Source organism: Pelobates fuscus, chromosome 2 (genome assembly GCF_036172605.1).
Source record: "Pelobates fuscus isolate aPelFus1 chromosome 2, aPelFus1.pri, whole genome shotgun sequence".
Classification (NCBI taxonomy): Eukaryota; Metazoa; Chordata; class Amphibia; order Anura; family Pelobatidae; genus Pelobates; species Pelobates fuscus.
Genome location: NC_086318.1, coordinates 83,688,823 through 83,710,629, shown reverse-complemented (window position 1 = coordinate 83,710,629; position 21,807 = coordinate 83,688,823). Strand labels below are relative to the sequence as shown.

Below are 21,807 nucleotides of genomic sequence, written 5' to 3'. Positions count from 1 at the left end.
CTGTTGTTCACTCATTAGGAAAATACTGAAACCGTTCCTTAATATACCATCTAATATACCATCTATCCCCACTGGCACTGCCAACTGTCACCATTACTACTTCAGATGGCCCATCCTAGGCTGGAAGTGTAATTGTCACTAGCGTATTTAAATTTCTATCCATAAATATAGAAATTGTTAGCATGTATAAAAGCATTTTCTTTATAATAGCATTTAAAGTGGAATTGTCCCAATTGTGAGGATGGCAAGATCAACTCTAGGTTATTAAAAATAAATTAAAGCGGCACTGTCACGCCGAACTTTCCTTTCTCCTATTGGTTCCTCTTCTATTTCTCTCTCAGAATCTTTTTCTTTATTTCTAATTTAGTTTTCTTTAAAACATAAGACAAAGTAGGCACTACTTTGTATTATGTATTTTTCATACACCTGACTTTCTTTGATCCATGGAGGAACTCTCTTCTCATTGACACATGAAATGGAGCAGACTTAAGCTCCTCCTTCAGTCAAAGAAAGTCAGGTGTAGGAAAAATGGCTACTATGTCTTATGTTTTAAGGAAAACTAGATTAGAAATAGAGAAAAGAAGAACAGATTCTACGAGAGGAAGAGAAGAGGAAACAATAGGAGAAAGGAAAGTTCAGCGTGACAGTTCCGCTAAGTGCTAATCAAATGTAAAGGTTTAAGGAAATAATTTACCCAACGTTTTTTATTCCGTGTCTGGTCACCTGGTGCTACGTATCTGAATTCTGACTCCCACAGACATCAGTTGCTACGAATGCAAGCCGTGGGTATTTGTTTCTGCTGCCGGGCCTGGGTTATTAATCTGATTTACGTTGCCATTTGTGTTCCAGGCATTTGTACTAATGGCAAGCAAAGGATTATAGTACAGAAAAAAACAAAACAACGAAATAACAGGGATACTTAGGAGACACATTTACAGTAAATGAAGACTTTATTATGGTTTTTGTTTTTTTTCAACTGCTGAAAATGCAGACATAAGGACAACAGAGGTACCCTTGTGAAAGATATGGTGCAAAAGTCGTAACACAGGGCCACCTTCAGCCCATACAAATATGAAGGAATTGTATAGTACTCACACAATAACAGCACATCCTCAGTCTCTACCCTTAAGAAATCCTGATAACAGATCGTGGATCCAGTAATAAAATATTGGACACAAATATTACCTGGAACCTTTCCCTTTCGCAGTGTGTACGTGAAGAATAAAAAATATTGACAAGCAGAAGTGCAAGAACAATTAGAAGAAGAGAAACAATTACTGCGTATGTGTTGGCTCTCTCCTTAACATCACTCTGACACCTTATATGCAAATTAAATACTGCAGTGGAGAATAATTGATTTGCATATGAGGCCATGTGGCAATGTTACAAATGGGATGGGATCAACACATGTATTCCATTGTCTATACACATACCTAGGAACATACTAGTTTTACCAGGTTTCGTAAGAGGTTGAGTGAATTAAATTTCAAGCGTGGTATTAAGTACCAGTCACTCTCGTTTTGGCTCATGCCATGATTAATAAGACCCATCTCACTTTAGGTTTGCCCTACCCACTTTTAGTTTGGTCCCACCCACTTACACAGTGGACAGCATTAGTTTTGCCGGAGACCACACCTTTCCTGAGATATCTCCAAGCGAGCCAATTTTTATGTTCCTATTATGTCTGTACATTTGCTTGAAAAGCGGCCTACACTATAAAGAGCTCATCGCCACTGTCCTGAAGCCAGGAACATAGATTTATAATTAATCCTACAGTGGTTAGTTATCAAAATGCCAAAAAAAGTTTTGAGTTTATTTTTGTTTATTTTTTTTATTTTATATTTTACTAGACCACTATTTACATCTCCCAAGTCATGCCACTTATTGTATTTTGTTACTGGAAAATTAAACGACTCAAAAATGTGAATGTTAAAAAAAAAATCAAAAAAATCTTTGAACATATTTCATACCCACCATCTGAAAAGCTCATCAAAAACATTCATTATAACCTGTTAGCAACAAATTCAATCATAGTCTCAAATTTAATCGAAAGTATTAAATGGAAAGACATCAGCATTTCTATCTATTCACAAAATCCAAGTTCCCCCAAATGCAACGTCCGTTTTTCTTTTATACAAATAATGTTGTGCTTATTAATCCATTTAATGCGGTGTTTATATTGAAAAGTAATTCCGCCATAGATCATGATGTACAAGAATTTTAAATGAAAGACTATATTACAATAGCATAGCAGAAAAAGTGGGTCCATGGTGATTTTGTAATGCACAGTATTTTTTTCACTAAATGCAAGAAAACTCTTAGCGCTGGAAATCAAATAAAACTTGTTTAAAAAAAACAACCAAAAAACAACCCCATATATTATATAGAAACAGGAAATTGCATAAAATGCTTCTGACGGCTTTTCCATATATATGTATAGAACTGTATGTCTTTTAAACTAATAAATATTTTCCATTTCTGATATTTATTTTAAAAAAGGACACAGAATTAGTGAAATTTGCATCACTTATAGCAATTGTGTCCTATCAACCCAAAAAAAAAAAGAAAAAAAAAGGCAGACATATTTTATCTGTTTTGCAAAATATAATACATAGTTACATAGGAAAAAAACGTTAAACAAAACCCCTAGAGGCAGTTTGATCCTGCAGAAGAACACAGTGTTAAAGTGACCATCGTCAGTACTCATCCCTCTTCCATTGCCACTTTATGAAGAAGGCCATGTTTAGTTTGAGCAAAGAAGACTGCATTCCCTTTACAATGACTATTCAACATTTACCATCTGGCCATAAGTAGAGCTGGAAGAAGCAAGACAAAGTCCCATGAACGCAGTGAAGTGCCCTTTGCTGATGCACCCTGTCCAGGAACGTTTGGTTCCCCGTGTGCTACTGGCTGTGAAAGTTTTGTATCAACTGAAAGCTTTTTACCGCAGACATCCTCAGGACAACCATCGCCGCTGCCAGAACCGCTGATATCATCACCTACAGAGACACAATAAATGTGGATACACCGTAAAGGTTCTGTGATGTGCATGCAGGTAACATTTATACAGATAGCTACATCTGAAATGGATACGGAGAAGATAAGTTGGAACAATGGGAGCAATGAGATGAATTCTGAGAAAGACGGAATAACAAAAAACTAAAAATTGGCTCTGCAACTCTATCCAGAGCGCAAAGTAAACAGACCCTTCCAGGCTAAACTTCATATAGGGAACAATGAAGAATAACAGTAGCCTTCTGCCCAAGTGCCCAGCATGGTCAACTGAGGACCACCTAGTCACAAGGCCAACAAACAAAAATGTTGAAATGCACTTTTTTAGCAAATGCTATATTGCTTTTTTAACCGATTACTCCCAAATTGCTCCCAATGTTCCAATGAACCATTCTCACCAGCTAAGAACAAAAACTGATTGTTCCATTTAATATGACATTATAAGAAATAGGCTATTGGAACTCAGTTGTGCTCTGCAATAACTAGGGAACAACCAGTACCCTGTGAGAGTGTAACATTTATTATAAAACCAAAGTACACTGCCCCCAATGTGATGTCTTGAAGTTCCTGTAGAGAACATCAATGCCTTTATTCAAGGAGCCTGTGGGATGTAATGAATAATAAATGCCATAATATGAAATGTACAATAATTCTTAAACTGCCCCAAACTGGGATATTTTTTTTTACTGTGAATTTTCATAGAATGTTCAAGGGACTCAACTTCTTGGCAAAGTATGTCAACAGCTCACACACTGACAGGGACTATAGAATATGTAGAAATTATACCTAAACTAGTAAGGGGTTATAATCACCAACGATGTAGGTGCACCTAGTTTCCCCTTGCACTATCTCCAAAACTGCGATAACCGTGATGGGCAACCTTGGTATCCCACACGGCTATGAACTACATTTCCTGTGGTGTAGAAGAAGACTTGACAAATTTGCTTTGAATCTAGGAGCCAACTAAAAAAGTTAGGAGCCATATTTCTTTTACTTACATAGCTTTATATTCAAGGACAAAAATACAATTCTTAAAGGGACATGATAGTCACCAGGACTACTACAGCTTAAAGTAGTGGTTCTGGTGTCTATAGCCTGTACCTGCAGGTTTTTCAATATAAGCCCTGCTGTAGAGCCCCTTACTTTGAGAAGAACAGACCCCTTACTTTGAGAAGAACAGAGACTGTGCATGCAGAGCTTATCAAGAATCCACCTGCCCCATTACACTTAAACCTTTGTAGAACAAAAAAAGGGACTTTTCCCCTTTATTCAGACACCTTTCAGGGAAGCAGTATAGAATATTTTAATAAGAGCCATGCCTAGATGTAGGCTGTCCTATATACATGAGCAGCCTTGCAGAAAATATTCATGTAAAATGCAGGATACAATTAGAGAGAATTGCTATAGGAAGGCTTTTCAAGTTCTTAGGAGGTTTGTCTCTTTAGAAGGGTTTCCACTGAATTAAATAATGAACGAGCGAAGCAGATATATTAGTAAATAGTGACTTCTACCTAGTACTGGAAATTACTGGGTTCCACATATAGATGGTTTGGGTTTTTTTTCCACTCTACCCTTCATGGCTCTAGGGATTAATTTTAATTCACACAAGATCAATCTTTGCCTTGGCATTTCATTCATCTACTTACTGGTGTCTTGAAAATCAACATCATTTCCATTGTATGCGTTGCGGAGGCGGTTTGTCATTATTTTTAACTGCATTATTTGCTGACGGATGCTCATGTCAGGCTTAGTAATGTCAACATCAACCTCAGGATTGTTAATTTGATTGGCGAGACCGTTTCCCATACGCTCAGGTATATACCTTTAAAAAAAAAAATTAACGGGGATGAGCATTCAAATTTCCAGTTTAGCATAGTTATTACCTACACCTTTTATTTCCCTAAAATTACATGTTTTATCTATTAATTTATCCTACAACAAACTGATACATTGCAGTATCCCTGTTAGATTCCATATGTCTGTAAAGTATATACGTCACTACTATTAGCTGCTGCCTGAGTGTATAACAATGATTTTAGCATTATTAAAGGGACACTATAGTCACAAAAACAACTTTAGCTTAATGAAGCTGTTTTTGGTGTATGGATCATACCCATAGATCAATTTGTTTATGCAGTCCTAGGCACATGTTTCTGCATGTGACTTACACGGCCTTCCTAAACATTTCCTGTAAAGAGTCGTTTTATATTTACACTTTCTTTATTGCAAATTCTGTTTAATTTTGAATTTAATTTTTACTGCTCTGTCAATAGCTTGCTAGACCCTGCAGGAGCCTCCTGTATGTAATGAAAGTCCAATTTACAGAGCAGAAGATACAAATGTTTAAAGTTAGTTACATCTAATTAAAAAAGGAAACCATTTTGTTTTCATGCAGACCGTGTCAGTCACAGCCAGGGGAGGTGTGGCTAGGGCTGCATAAACAGACACAAAAGTGATTTAACTCCTAAATGTCAGAGAATTGAGCTGTGAAACTTTAGAGGCATATGTATACACAAAAACTGTTTCATTAAGCTAAAGTTGTTTTGGTGACTATACTGTCCCTTACCAATATTAGCACTATTTATAGTATTTATTTAATAGTTATTTTTGTATAGTATTTTAGATATTTCCATTTTTTTTTCTTAATAAATAAAAGAGGTTACAAGGTTTAACCCCTTAAGGACACATGACATGTGGGACATGTCATGATTCCCTTTTATTCCAGAAGTTTGGTCCTTAAGGGGTTAATAAAGTATTTTAGTAATGAGTAAGATAGGGGAGTTAGGGATGAGCCAGCAAATATTTATGATGACTAATATACCAAGCCATAAACAATGAAATATTCAAAGAAATTTCCATTATTTAATAACAGCTTACATAGATATGGCTTATGGGGAATTGAAACTGGGAACATATATTTCTGTTTACATGTCCTGGCCATGTGATAAAAAAACATATAATTTTGAAGGGCAACCATCACCTCCCATGATTTTGAATATTATGTTTACTTCTCTCCTATGTTAAATAAATATGTACTTGTGAGGCCTGACAAATTAAATTAAATGCAGCAATATATACCTCTTTATTGACTCCCTGTCAGTCCTAGTTGTATTCTCTGTTTTTTACACCTGTCCATCAGCATATGGAATGGAGGTCATTGGGAGAAGAGGGGAACGAAAAACATTGGGGGAGATTTAGCAAAGTACTCGGTTTGATAAAATGGTGCAAAAATATAAAAGGGGTGTGTGTGGGGGAGGTAATCATTGGAATGTGCCTGCTGGTATTACTACATTCTAGCAGAATGCACCAAATATAGCACTTTCGATCACTTTTTAGAATACTTTGATAAATCTTCCCAAATGTTTTTGTTTCCAATCCTCCAATGGAATGTGTCCCCAAGCTGTGGCTTGTAGAAGATAATGGAGCATCACACAAACAAGTGTTAATGCAATTTATAGGTGATTTTCAAAGTTTCATTTAAGATTTAGTTTCCAGATTGATTGCTTACCTTTAATAGTGGATGTTATCACACTGAATCTGGGAAACTAAAACTCCTTTTAAATTATCATATCATGGTCTCACTTTAATTTTTTTGCATACACTTTTAAAAAAATATGCTTTAAATATATAAAATAATATTAAAAAAAGATTGAAAAAAAATAGAATATAAAAATATTTTTCTAATTATTAAAGCATTTTAAAGGTTTAGCCAAATATATTAAATCATTTGAAAAGCTTATTATTAAAAGGCATTTGAATTAGGTAAATACTTTATGACTTTCCTCTATTGAGGTTATTTACTAAGCTTTGAATTACTGAGAGTAAATAAATTATAAACAATGGCAATGCAAAATTCAGACCCAAAACAGCCAAACTGGGAAATGTCCCAATTCAGCTATTTCTGCATTTCAGGAGTAATTTTGCGATGCCATTGACATTTCTTTACAATTCACAATATGAAAACCCCACGTTTAGAATGCATCTTGTCATGCAGTTATGGTACTATGGAATTTTACACGATGTGACATGTCTTCTATACATTGTGCTAGCCAAACTGAAAGCACATACATAGGTGCAATTTTATTTTTATGTATTTTAGTCAGTTGTGTGTTGTGTTTTGACCCTGCAGGCATTTCTTTCGGTAGCAGTTCTGGGAATCTGTTAGCTAATCTTTAGACTGATTTTGTTCTTGAAACACTGTAGAAACAAAAGACATAGCACTCACCTTAAATTGTATCCAGGACACAGTTTTGTTTTTACAACGTTTTGATATTTGAAGGTATTTCAGAGTTTATCGGGGTGTCGGTGGATCTTTCAGATCTTTTGAGGTTTTTTTTTTATGGGCTTTTTATGGGTTTGTTCTAGGTCTGCATGGTATGAACTGTATTGTCTTTTTAATGCAACACAATGCATGCCTTTGTTTTATACTTTTATTCTGTATTTAGTTTTGTAGACTAAAACCAATGTTAGCTCTCATGGCTAGTGCACCAACTATAAGGTCTGTTCAAGCATCGGAGCCACTAACTATCTTCCTGACGGAGTCATCTTCAACGTTCCGAGGACAATCAAAGAAGCCTTTTCAGTGCTTACACAAGAGAAATCTCAATGTATTCTTCCGGATTATTTATTAAATAATTCAGGATATGGAATAGGCTTCGGGGCAGATGCCTTGTCAAATGATTGCAAACAGTTTCAGTAAACAAGTATCTTACCTTCCCTTATTGTTTCCATTCCAACATCTGTCCTCGTTGGCAGGGCCTGCCGTGATCTTTTCGTTGCAAAACAAATTCGGGAGAGAAACCCAATAATCTTGGTAATCGCTAAGCATCATTTTAATATCCGAGACCTACAGAACATATATACAAAATAAATAAATGTACAGGCCAGAGACATGCGAGGTTTGAAGGTAAATAAAAGGCAATATGGTTTAATGACTTGTAAATTTATTTGATTAAGCACAGTTTGATTAAATCAATCGTCAAGATCTTGTAAAGGTTGTATTCATATGGATAGTATGGACATCTTTGGAATAATTCAGTCCGATCAATAATTAAATAAACTCCCACTGATAAATCAATACAAAATGTCATCATTTGGCATCACGTTCGTTGTCATTCAAACCAGATATTGAACAGTGAGGGGTTTGAACTATGCATTACAGTTACCAAGTTATTAGTAAATGTGCTGATCAAAACAATAATTAGATACACAGTGTTTTCTGTTCTGCTGACGAGGTAGCTTAGATAGAAGGGTTCCAACTGCAGGATCATAAATATATCTTATATCCATTACCCATATAGAACTTTTTTTTTCTATGCAAATATTACAAGTTTTTTATAATACATTTTAAAATACAGTATTAGGTTGGTTTAATAAACAGTTCATTTTGCTAGATTGGCAATCAAATTGCAAAATTTCATACCCCCCCCCCCCCCACACACACACACACACATAAAATTGAGTTCCATTTCTCAATATTCTTTAATGGCAAAGCATTATGGGAAATATTTGGACTGCTGGAGCCCAGAGATACACCCCTGATTTAGCTGTATTTATATGTGTAAATGTAAAGGTATTTATGTGGAAGGAATATGTGCAGTAGGCAGGTTGTGATGAAAGTACAGAAAGGCACTGACCAGATTCTCTGCAGATCCCACAGATGATTTATCTTCCTGAATACCTTTTCCTCTTCGTCTTCGCTCTTCTGATTTAGAACTTCTGTTGCTTTTTTCTGTGTTAATTTTTTCTGGATTACCACAAACTTTAAATATCTAGAAAGGAAGAAAAACAATCACATATTTCAAGATGTCTGTTCACAGCATGTTAAACTGATAGGATTTTGAATATTACATATCATTTCATATTTGTGAAATTACATTTTGTGCACATAGCATGTGCCCTGATTGCAATTATCTAGAATATACAAAGACCAAAGAACCTATAGCACTCTCTGCTCCCTCCTCCTGCAAAGTCCAATAAACACAAGCACATCTCAGCAGCATTAATGCTGATCGCTTCAATCCGTGTGTTTGATTTAGGGTTTAGGTAACATCGTGTTTATCAGTCTGATCATGTTCTGCATAGCAATCTGCACAAATCTAGTTTACTGTTTGTTCAAGTAATTGAACAGAAATTGAACATTGCATAGATTATTGGAAGCTTTACACAACATTTCGAAGCTGTGATGCAGTAAAGCATTACAACGTACAAAAAGATTTACTCATTCATATTCATGTCACCTTGTATATTCCCGTCCAGGAGATCAGTTTTAGACAGGCCATATCTCATAATATTTCCATTAGAATAATACTGCAACCGATAATGCTACTTCCCTCAATAATACTACTTCCCTCAACTCTGAGACCAATGTGCTTACACATTCACTGATTGCAGCACACCCACCGTACAAAGGAGGGCTCTCCCCAAAATTCATGTCTGAATATTCATACTCAAAATGATGCTCTCATAAGTCAGACCTTAATGCCACCCACTTCCTAAATAAGTGGCTACCCAGAGTTAAAGTCTGGATGTCCTCCCCATAGTATGTGTCCATCTTCCCTCAACAAAATGTGAGTCTAAATAACTTCCCTGTAGTATGCGTCTAACTTCCTTCTCCACAGTGTGAGTGAGGCAAATACTCTCTCCACAATGTTAGTCTAAATTCCCTCCGTACACTGTGAGTCTAAATGCTCTCCCAACAATGTGAGTCTAAATGCCCTCCCCACAATAGGTGTCTTAATGCCCTCCCCACAATGTGCGTCTAAATACCCTCCTGATAAAGTGAGTCTAAATGCCCTCCCCCCAATGTGAGTCTAAATGCCCTCCCCACAATGTTAGTCTAAATGCCCTCCCCACAATGTGAGTCTAAATGCCCTCCCCACAATGTGAGCCTAAATGCCCTCCCCACAATGTGAGTCTAAATGCCCTCCCCACAATGTGAGCCTAAAGGCCCTCCCCACAATGTGAGTCTAAATGCCCTCCCCACAATGTGAGTCTAAATGCCCACCCCACAATGTGCGTCTAAATTCCCTCCGTACACTGTGAGTCTAAATGCTCTCCCCACAATGTGAGTCTAAATGTCCTCCCCACAATAGGCGTCTTAATGCCCTCCCCACAATGGGCGTCTAAATACCCTCCTGATAAAGTGAGTCTAAATGCCCTCCTTACACTGGGAGTCTAAATTCCCTCCTTACACTGTGCGTCTAAATGCCCTCCCCACAATGTGCGTCTAAATGCCCTCCCCACAATGTGCGTCTAAATTCCCTCCTTACACTGTGCGTCTAAATGTCCCCCCTGCCCCAAAATGTGTATCTAAATACCCTCCTGAATTGGTATATGATTTTATGTCTAAAGGCATTACTAAACATGGCATTGCTTTTGTTTACTCCATACAGGAGATGCTTATTGTTTCTTAGTGTACTGTGGCTCCCTAGCACTTGCACTAATTGAAGGGGATCCCAAACTAAAAAACAGAGTCTATCCAATATCTCAATGTACAAATCTCCCAGTCCACTCCCAGACACTACTAGGGAAAGAACCACAATCCCAACCAGCCCTACATCTGGATTTGGTAAAAAATGATTTACTCAACGCATCATAACCACTACAACCCTGGTAAGGTTCCCTGGAAATGGGGCAAACCATTTAACAATGATTTGCCCTTTTTCCTCAGGTCCCCACACTGGGATCAAAAGCTCCGCGCCCCTCAGCTGATGCGCTTCTCCTTCTGACTGCCCAAGGAATGGCACACTATGCAAAAAATGTGCACAGAATTGCTATTATCCAGCCTGGAATTCTTGATCTAGGCTGGCTGATGATGCCCCAATGACACTGCCGGAGTAGGAGTAACACCGCTATCAGGATAGGGGTTAAAGGGACATTGTAGTTACTGTATCTGCTTCATCTCATCAAACTGACTTCAGTGTCCCTTTAAACTCCATATGTTCAGTGTTTCAAACAAAAGCACTGCACCTGCAGACTCCAGGCACCATGACCACTTCAAATCATTAGAGTGGTCAAAGTGCTTGGATTAACCTTTTAAGTTCTTTACATTTGCCACATGTGGATTATATCCAGTAATTATATATGTATATATATGTAGGCTTGAATTGTGTTGCTCACCTTGTTTGTTATAACTTCCCTGTTTTCTTGCATGTAACTTATCGCTTCAGAGATCTTTGACGGAATCGATGCCACAATGTTTACCACGTTAGAGGGGCCACTAAACTTGTCTGCCACCAACAGCAGGGACTCTGGGAAAAAGATTGATAAAGAAGTTGAATTGTACAACACACACTACACAGTTACTGTTACAATTTTTACACTGTAACCTGCAGTCACTGCATTGTAGCCAGTCACTTTAGAAATAAAAGATACAAGGTGAGGTTAAATATATTGCTTCCATACGGTGGCCTCAGCCTGTGATTGGTAGATTTGATCCTTACCAATGAGATTTCTCCATTCAGAATCCAGATCAGCCTGATTGGCCAGACAGCCACACATAACATTCCAGCAGTAGTTCAAACATGGCTTTGTGCCAGAGAGCCCTTGGCAGTGAGGGCAATAGACAAGCTTCAGGAGTGCACGTGTACATTCTGCGCTCATTGGAACCTGCAGGGAGGGAACAGACCATAGTTATTCTAATTATAGTCCTTGCTTTATATTGGAGATAGCCAGTAGAGATAACGCAGTCATGTACATTTTTCTGACATATTCATTCCCATAGCTCTACACATTATTGCCTTATTATGAACACTCCCCTATAAATTGTTCATAATAAAGGAGACAATGATTCACCAACTGTGCTGCTGTAAAACATATTTTCGGCATAGAATCCAGAAGGGCAATATTTAGATTAATTCCTGAATCGTTGTAACAACTTAAAAGATAAGTACTACTAGGCTCAAAATCAAGCTCAGTACTTCCCATGCGGAATTTAATGATTTAATGTCAATGTCGAGTGTGATATTAAAATGTCAAGAGTTCTGAGTTGGACTAGGCAATAGGCTAAAATTTAATTGATGATTACTGAATACTTATGGCAGCAGCTTCCCTGGTTCTATAGTGGGTTTTGGAATTCCAGCTGACATTCACTGACTTTATTAGCAAATAGGGGATCAATAAGGGAACAATTAAATCCTTCACTACAGAATGTTTATAAGTTGTAAAAAGTTAAAGGACCACTAAAGACAACTTTATCTCAACAAAGTGGTCTGGGTGCTGTGGTCCTGTCATTTTAACCCTGCAATGTAAAACACTGTAGTTTTGTAGAAAAATCGATGTTTACCCTGCAGGGTTAAATACACTTTTAGTGGCTGTCATACTGACCGTATTCTATACTGACAGCCACTAGAGGCGCTTCCTCCTCCAGAATCAAGTGAATCTCAGTCCTGGAATCAAATGCTGACAGCAGGATTAGGGATTAGGACAGTTAGGACCGCCCTGAGTACATGTCATCAGGGCCCCGATGGTGCGTTGCGGCCCTTTAACAGTACGACCAAGTCCCTCTCATACTGGCAGCCTGGGAGGAAGTGAGAGCCAGTCACTTCCTCCCAGCTACGTAGAGAGGAGGACAGAGCAGTGCAGAAGGCAGAGAGAACTGGCCTCAGCTCACAGACTGGACCCCAGGGAAGCTATCTTTATACACCCCAACGGTAGGAAACCAGAGGATGGCTAGAAACATTTACATTTTCAATGGAGAAGCAGGCAGCTGCAGCAGAGGAGTCCCAGTGTTGGAAACAGGGTAAGTAATAACCATTAATTGAATTTCATTTAATAGCAATGGGGAGTAGGTAAGCCTATCGTCCTCCCGAAAAAACAATTGTTATCTTAGGTTCTCTGTAAATGGCTAACCAAACAGTGAAATGTGGTGATTTGAAAAGTGATTTTAGGTAAAATAGCCCAGCTGTGACCACAGTTGAGTTTTGTTTTTTAAATCAGCAAATTTTGCATTTCAGTTTGAAATCACTACAGCTCTTCTTTAATCAAATAACACTGAGGTGTAAAATGCATTTCGATACTGGAATGCATAGCTAGCAAAGCAAGGGTAATTCAGCAGTCTCGCATATAGATTGCTGTTCTGAGATCCCTAAATATGATCAAATTTTCTGAAAAAGTGTCTGATACAGATCTTTTAATACAGAGTGTGAAATCCCAAATCAGAAATAAAACAGAACGAAACAGGTGGTGTAAAAGAAAAGACGCAACTCTCCCTATGAGTTATAATAAAATATACAAAAAACAAACTCATTGTCCTGGAATACTATCCAGGGTATAGTGATGATTATCAACGTTTTTAAATGGAATCCTCTCAAAGCAATGTTTAGAAAAATAGATAACGTTTAGTGCAAGGACCTCTGCTATCTTTCTCTCGGGTTGATATTAATTGCACAAGGTCTAGTCTTTCCCCTATGACGAGCTCTAAACTCATAAGGCACTAATGTTTAAATTGTCAGGAATTTAAAGTGCATTTCAAATCTTAGGCTACAAATGTAGAAGTGGATGGATAGCTCTGCCCGTGACCACTTCCTGTCCGTTGTCCGCACCCGTACGGCCAACTCACGCTTGCAGGACTTTTCGCGGGCGGCTCCCTTCCTATGGAATAGCTTGCCTACCTCCATCAGACTCTCCTCTAGTCTTGCATCCTTTAAGAAGTGCCTTAAAACCCATCTCGTTAGGAAAGCTTAAGGCCTCCCAGATTAACCTCTACCTCACATACCTGTCTCTTGCTCTCTCCTATGGAGCAGCCCACCTTATTTGACTGCAAATTCCTGTCCTAATGTGTTTTACACCCCACCTACTATAGAATCTAAGCTCGTTTGAGCAGGGTCTTCTCCAACCTATCGTTCCTGTAAGTTTTCTTGTAATTGTCCTATTTATAGTTAAATCCCCCTCTCATAATATTGTAAAGTGCTACGGAATCTTTTGGTGCTATATAAATGGCAATAATAATAATAATAATAATAACATAGAAAGTTTTTCAAATAGCCTAAAATTTCAATTTGCTTTGAATTCCAATCACGCTATATATTAGTGAGTAAAACAAGCTTTTGAGCTTTTTGTTAATTTTGTATCAGTTACCAGCAGAGAGTGCTAGAGTAAAATTATTGGGGAAAAAAAGGATGTAGCTAAACTCACAAGCTCCACCAGTGACAGGCGATTCAGGACATTTTAAATGAAGTGAAATTTGTAATGCTAGGGTGGAAACAAAGAGACTGCAGTGTGATAATTGCACTGATTTTTTTTTTTTTTTTTGCAGCTAATTCCATACTTTGAGGTTACTTAACCCCATTCTTCAATTCAGATGGCGTGGGAACATGGGAAGTAACCAGCTCTGACATTCTGTAGCTAAGACACAAAACATTTTATTTGCCTTTTACCAGGCGTGATTATCTGGAATATATCCGGCTCTCATTGAACTACCGTTCTCAAAAAATACTGTGGTCTATTCACAAAAAAAGGTTATCCGCAAATCATGAACTCAAGCAATTTAAAAGAGAATTTGTTCTAAAATACATTTTGAAGTTTTAAGTTGAGATATCGCACACAGCACATCTAGCACAATGTATGTGTCACAAAAAGCCCTCTTTTCACTGATTGTGGGGCCTCTTTAATATGCAGCCAGTATATCGTGAGAGCATTCATAACCCAGCTTGCATGCTGATTTCGGCACAGATCGTTATATAAGAACGTATGTATCTATGTATAAATAGACCTCTTTACATTCATTTTGATCCCTCTATTAAATAAGGCCAAAGGAAACAGACAGAATGTTACATAAGTTTTGTCCAAGAACAAGTATTGTGAAAGAATGACACAGAGGCAATCCTTACTAAAAATCACTGCATTCTTCTGACATCAAACAGGATTGCAAAGAGTTAGTCTTCCCAGGGATTCCTATAGGATGATTGCTGTTTAAAGGGATACTCCGGACACCAATACAACTTTAATACGTTTGATAGATTTTGACCTCATTCATATGCTGTATTTTTTTGCATGCTTACACAAAAAGAAATTTAAAAAACATTCTTGCAAAATTCTGCCCCATAAGCCTGCCTCCTTATCCACACCCCCTCATTCCAGAATGTAGCCCCATGTAGCTAGAGCGCAGCTAAGCGGAAAAAGGCCTTGACAGGGGTTAGGAGGCGGGCTTAGGAGGAAGTAAGCAAGGGTTGGATTATGGGTAAGTAGGATGGGCTATTTAAATGAGCAGCCATCTTAGGTGAGTCATTCTAACTTTCTACCCGGTTGAGTTTGTGTTCACCTCGGTGTGCGCGGACTTTGCTCGGTTGGAATTTTCTTTGTCTCCTCTGCAGGACCGATGGACGACGTGGAGCGATTGCTGGAGGGGATCAGGTCGGCGGCACGGCATCAGGGTGCGGACTGGCTACGGGCACAGCTCGGCCCTGCCCTGGCGGAGGCGGCGGATCGGGACGGTGATGGCGGGAGGCCGGTCAGGGCCCGGAGGCCCGGAGGCCCCCGAGGAGGCTGAGCCCGGGCACGGGGCCCGGTGAAGTTGTCCCCGGAAACAGTGGGGTTCCGGTTGCGACCGGCAGCAGGCCCGGGAGCCGCGTGGTCGAGGCCTTGCCTCCCCGCGTGCGGACGGAGCCTCGGACGAACACTCGGAGGCAGAAGGATGTCGTGGACGGGGGCGCCGCTGCTGTTGGGTCGGAAGTGGCCGGGCGGCCCCCTGGCGTTGCAAGACCCACGGAGGGGAGGTCCGGGCGGGCTTCCCCCCCATCGGAGAGTACCGAGGATGACGAGGCCGGATCCGGGAGACCGCATGACCGGCCTGGGAGGCAGCAGGCAAGTGCAGGGGGCTCCGGCCGGGGCCCTCTTGGCGGGAAGGTTGTTAAGGGGAGCTCTGCCACGGAGAGAGGCGGGAGTAGGCCAGTGGGGGGTGCCCAGGCCTTAGTCCTAAGGGGGGAGGGTCCCGGGGCCCCTAAGCGCAAACGTAGATCGAAAGGTGTGAGTTCCAGGGGCGGGGGGGGGGTCTCGAGAGTTGGCCAGGTCAGATAGCGGGTCCCCCGTAGGGGTGGTGGGTAGGTCCGGGCTGGCGGGGTCTAGTCAGAAAGGGGGTAGGGGTAAATAGGCGCAGGAAAAGGGGTTACGGAAGCGGTCAGTCGGAAGAATGCAGGGGGTCGGGGACCGGGATCATCGGTAGTGGTCGGGCGGCGGGGGGGCCCGGATTCTGAGAGTGGTAGCGATAGTCCATCACCCGTTAGGTCGCAGGGGTCCCGGGAGGCGCGGGGGAGGTCGGGTCGGCACTGCTCCCCCTCGGACAGCTCGGCAGGGGAATGTGCGGCAGCCCCTAGGTATGGTCGGCAGGGGCGGCCTACTAGTAGAGACGGGAGGAGTCGTAGCCCCAGGGGTTCCAGGGTGCCACGTGGTGGTAGAGGTCAGCGGGAGGCTTCGGTACAGAGCAGGCGCTCCCGGGGTCGTGACGGGAGGGGTATTGATGTCCGTTACACCCTACCCAGGACTTCTTCTCCTTGTCCTAGGTCTCGGAGCCGTTCCGCCTCCTCGCAGGCTGGTCACCGGGTGGGCTCCCCGGTCGGCGAGACAGCAGCGGAAGTTCCTCTTCCTGGATGTCGGGCGATCCGCACTGCAGCCCCCGCCGTCCCGGTTTCGGGGGGCTTGGCCGGTGAGTCCAGTGGGTCACTACACTCTAACGCATTAATAACCACACTTCAGGCACTACTCCACTCATTGGGGGCGGGGGGTGACACTAGCGGCATTGGTCAGGTGTGGGCTCCGGGCGTTGGGGCTACGGGCTCTCGGGTTGGGAACTCCACAGGGCCTAGTTCGGGCGGGGATATGGTATTGCCGCAGGAGGTAGGGGAGATTGGGAGCGAGAGGGCTGAGTTGACAGGGGGCATTCCCGACGCGGCTAGACAGCACGCGTATGTGTCGTTTGCGGGCCCGTTGGGGGTCCATTTGAAGCAGGAAGTGAAGGATAAAATATGGAAGGGGGAGTTTTGTGAGATCTTCTCCCTCCTCCCCTTTGAGGACTTTATAGACCTCAAGGAGGAGGATAAGAAGGACGAGAAGAAGGAGGAAGAGGAGAAAAGGAAGCGGTATCGCAAGATTCCGAAATCCTTCGGGAATTGGCTGAGGGCCTTTTGCGTGCTGGCTAGCGTGCTCGGCGAGAAATCGCCGGGGTTATGCTCCTCGCTGTTTTGTTATTTGGATGGCATTTGGGAAGCGTATCGGACTTACGGTGGGTTGGCGTGGTGGCGGTACGATGAGCAGTTTAGGCAGCGGCTGGCGGCTAACCCGGGGATGCGGTGGGACCAAATGGACCTGCCGCTCTGGATGAAGTTAATGATGGCGCAAAAGGCGCAGCCCTTTCAGAGCTCGGCCGGCGCTAGGGGGCAGTCCGCCTCGTCGGCCGCCTTACCAAAGGGCTTATGTTGGCTCTATAATGAGGGCCAATGCAAATGGGGGACCGCCTGTCGCTTCAAGCACGAGTGCTCCGGCTGCGGAGGCGCTCATGGGCTCAACCGCTGCTTCAAGAAAGGGAAGTCCGGTGGCGCCGGTGCTGCGGCCGTGGCCGGTGGAGGGGGAGCATCCGCTTCCCCTGGGCTTAACCCCAGTGAGGCTAAGCGCGATGGAGCCATGGCTAAGCCGCTACGTTAACAGGGCGGATGCCGCTGTTCTCCGGGCGGGTTTTGAGAAGGGGTTTTTCATTCCGTTTCAGGAGCGGGAGGGGGGATCGGGAAGGCTGCGCAACCTGAAGTCTGTGGCTGACTTCCCGGACGTGGTTAGGGAGAAGCTGGGCAAGGAAGTCGGGCTCGGCCGCATGGCGGGCCCGTTCACAGTGCCTCCACTGGAAGGCCTGCGGATTTCCCCGCTCGGGGTGGTTCCCAAAAAGGAGCCGGGTAAATTTAGGCTCATTCATCATCTCTCGTACCCGAAGGGTGAGTCGGTGAATGACGGTATTCATAAGGACTTGTGCTCGGTGTCTTATGCGTCTTTCGACCGGGCGGTCGATTTGGTCCGGCGGGCCGGGCGTGGGGCTCTGATGGCGAAGGTGGATATTGAGGCCGCGTTTCGACTGCTGCCGGTCCACCGGGACTGTCATCACCTGCTGGGGTGTTTCTTCGAAGGGGACTACTTCGTGGACTTGTGCCTGCCCATGGGTTGTTCCATCTCGTGCTCCTATTTTGAGAAATTTAGCACTTTTCTCGAATGGGTGGTACGGGTGGAAGCAGGGAATCGTTTTATTGTACATTATTTAGATGATTTTCTGTGCGTGGGGCCGGCTGATTCCTTGGAATGCCTGCGCCTACTGCGAACGGTTGAGTGGGTGGCGGGCCACTTCGGGGTTCCGCTGGCGGCGGAAAAAACTGAAGGCCCGAACACGTGTCTGAGTTTCCTGGGTCTGGAGATTGACTCTGGGTTGGGTGAATGCAGGCTGCCTCGGGATAAGCTGGACAGGCTTCGAGGGGCGGTGGCCGCTGTAGCAGGGGCGCGCAAGGTTACTCTGCGGCAGCTCCAGTCTTTGATTGGGCTGCTCAATTTTGCGTGTCGGGTAATCCCGATGGGACGGGTTTTCAGTCGCAGCCTGTCGGCTGCTACTGCGGGGGTTCGGTCTCCGCACCACTTCATCAGGGTGTCGGCGGCCATGAAGGAGGATTTGGGCATTTGGGATGCCTTCTTGCGGGATTTTAATGGGACAGTGTTGTTCAGGCAGGAGGGCCAGTCATCGGCCGAGCTTGAGCTTTTCACGGACGCTTCGGGCAGTGTGGGTTTTGGGGCATACTTTGGGGGCTGTTGGTGTGCGGAGAGGTGGCCGGACTCTTGGGGTTCGAGCCCTCTTATGCGCAACTTGGCTTTCCTTGAGTTATTCCCGTTAGTGGTTGCGATGGCACTATGGGGCGACAGGCTGCGTAATCGGAAAGTGGTCTTTTTCTCGGATAACATGGCGGTGGTTCACGCGGTGAATCGTCAGTCTGCGGCCTCGAGGCCGGTGGTTAGGCTGCTTAGGCGATTGGTGTTGCTGTGTATGTCTCGGAATGTTGTTTTTCGCGCGCGGCATGTTCCCGGTTATTTGAATGAGGTGGCTGACGCTCTGTCTCGTTTTCAGTGGTCCCGATTCTGGCTGGTGGCGCCGGGGGCTTCGAAGGACGGGCAGGCTTGCCCGGACGAGATTTGGCAGCTGGGAACATCCTGCTTGGAGGACTTGTGAAGGCTTCTCTGGCACCGGCCACTTGGGCCTCGTACAGTAAGGTTTGGGGCCTGTGGGAGCGGTCGCTGGACGGGCTGGCCATGGACAGCGGGGAGGCCCTGCGGGATGCTTTCCTGTGGTACACTTGTCAGTTGCTGGCAAAGAGGGCGTCGCCTGCCATGGTGGACAGGTCCATGGCGGCGATGGCGTTTTGGTTCAGATGGCATGGGAAGGAGGACTTTACTAAGACCTTCATTATCAGGCAGGCCCTGAAGGGCTATCGCAAGGGACGCAGGTCGCCGGATACCAGGCGCCCGGTGTCGGTTCGACTACTGGGGGATTTGGTGGGTTTGTTGCCCGAAATCTGTTTCGATGGGTTCGAGGCTTCTCTGTTCAAGGTGGCATTTATTTTGGCGTTTTTTGGGGCATTCCGAATTGGGGAATTGGTGAGCGCTAATAAGATGGTGCAAGGGGGCTTGCAATTTTCGGGGGTTCGTGTCTTGGATGGGAAGGTGGTGGTGCACCTTGGCAGCTCTAAAACGGATGTCCGCGGCGTGGGCCGGGACGTGGCACTGGGGGCCTTGCCGGGCTCGGCTTTGTGCCCGTTGGCTGCTACGGCAGAATACCTGGCACGGAGGCCAGTGAGGGGGGGTTCCTTGTTGGTGCATGCCGACGGATCCTCCCTCTCTCGGTTTCAGTTCATGAAAGTTTTTCGGTTGGGCTTGGGCAAGTTAGGGTTTCATGCTGAACGATTTGGAACGCACTCGTTCCGTATTGGGGCGGCCACGGAGGCGGCTCGGTTGGGATTGGGGGACGAGGTGGTGAAACGGATCGGGAGGTGGGAATCAGCAAGATTCCGTTCCTATGTCCGATTGGGTCTGTTGGAATAATGAGTTTGGGGACCGTTTTATGCAAAAAAAAACAAAAAAAAACTGTATATATGTTGGGGATGAGCGACTTGTAACTGGCTGTACTGTAACGGTTCTCTGTGTTATTTGGGCTGGGGTGGGGGTCTCTGTCGGACTTCCCTCATCATTTGTTTTTTCCCCCCAGGGTGTGAGGCATGGATCGTGGGCCATTCGTTTGTCTTCTGGGCCGAGAGGAGGGCCGCAGCTCGAGCGCAAGGCCAGCAGCTGGGTTTTCCGAGGGGCCAGTTGGCAGTTCGCTGGTTTGGGTATCGGGGTTTCTGCTGGGGGGATGTTTGTGGTAAACTGTTTGGGATGCTGGCGGCGGGATACGCGCCAGACTTACTGGTCCTGCATATTGGGGGTAATGACCTGGGCCTTACGCCGCAACGACGGCTGGTGAAGTGGATGAAGCAGGACATTAATAAGTTGAGGGGCCTGCTTCCGGGGGTCATGTTGGTGTGGTCGGAGATTGTCCCGAGGCGCCGGTGGCGGCACGCTCGGGATCCGTTAGCTATGGATAGGTGCAGGAAGAAGGTGAATAGCTTGATGGCAAGCTTTGTGCGGAAGGTTGGGGGTGTAGTAGTAAGGCACCTTGAGCTGGAGGAAGGGCTGCCGGGATACTACCGCTCGGATGGTGTTCACCTCTCGGAGGTTGGTTTGGACCTGCTCAACTTGGGTTGGCAGGATGGTATCCGGATGGCTCTGTTTCTTCGGGGTGGCGGAGCTCAGACAGCTTAAGGGGTCAAGGTCTGAGCTTGTGGCGGGACGGGGAGCCGAAGGAGAGAAAATAGGCTCCCCTGGATGAACGTGAGGTGGAATAACAGATTGTGGTCATCGGTGGTTGAGAGGTTTCGAGTCCTGGAGGTGACTCAGAACCTGGTGGGGCAGGGGTATCCGGGTATACCCCTGCCGTGGTTAATGGTTGGTTGGCACTTTGGAATGTTGGTGTATGTTATAAATATGTTATAAATATGTATAGGTGTTATTATATGGGGGTCATTGCCTTTTGTATGGTAGCCGAAGGAACAGGATGCCAGGGGGCGGAGTATGGGGGGCAATGACCCATGTTTAATATGTTAATTTATTATTGTTATTATTATTATTATTATTATTATTATTATTATAATTATTGGTTAATAAAGCTGTGGACAAATTTCCCCATAATACTTAGTGTCCGTGTGTTATTGGGTTAGGTTATGGGGGTGGTTTGTCCTGGATTCCGACTGCCCAAATGGCGACTATACACCTGTCATGTAGCCCCATGTAGCTAGAGCGCAGCTAAGCGGAAAAAGGCCTTGACAGGGGTTAGGAGGCGGGCTTAGGAGGAAGTAAGCAAGGGTTGGATTATGGGTAAGTAGGATGGGCTATTTAAATGAGCAGCCATCTTAGGTGAGTCATTCTAACTTTCTACCCGGTTGAGTTTGACCCACCCACCCTCCCTTTGTTTGTTATGTGTTTATTTAACCCGTTTCTTTCACAGCGGCGGGACGGGGAGCCGAAGGAGAGAAAATAGGCTCCCCTGGATGAACGTGAGGTGGAATAACAGATTGTGGTCATCGGTGGTTGAGAGGTTTCGAGTCCTGGAGGTGACTCAGAACCTGGTGGGGCAGGGGTATCCGGGTATAACCCTGCCGTGGTTAATGGTTGGTTGGCACTTTGGAATGTTGGTGTATGTTATAAATATGTTATAAATATGTATAGGTGTTATTATATGGGGGT

General features: G+C 43.9%; 1 protein-coding gene across 1 annotated transcript in view; it reads right to left on the bottom strand.

Annotated features, from left to right (window-relative positions):
• Nucleotides 1-931: 931 nt before the first annotated feature.
• Nucleotides 932-21,807, bottom strand: part of GPC1 (glypican 1) — a 77,068-nt gene continuing 56,192 nt past the window's right edge. The window contains exons 4-9 of the mRNA XM_063442347.1: nucleotides 11,457-11,622; nucleotides 11,134-11,264; nucleotides 8,649-8,783; nucleotides 7,725-7,858; nucleotides 4,659-4,834; nucleotides 932-2,999 (exon numbers count right to left, since the gene is read on the bottom strand). Of these exons, the coding sequence (XP_063298417.1) occupies nucleotides 2,794-2,999; nucleotides 4,659-4,834; nucleotides 7,725-7,858; nucleotides 8,649-8,783; nucleotides 11,134-11,264; nucleotides 11,457-11,622 (948 nt within the window). The 3' untranslated portion in view covers nucleotides 932-2,793. The remainder of the gene's footprint in view (nucleotides 3,000-4,658; nucleotides 4,835-7,724; nucleotides 7,859-8,648; nucleotides 8,784-11,133; nucleotides 11,265-11,456; nucleotides 11,623-21,807) is intronic.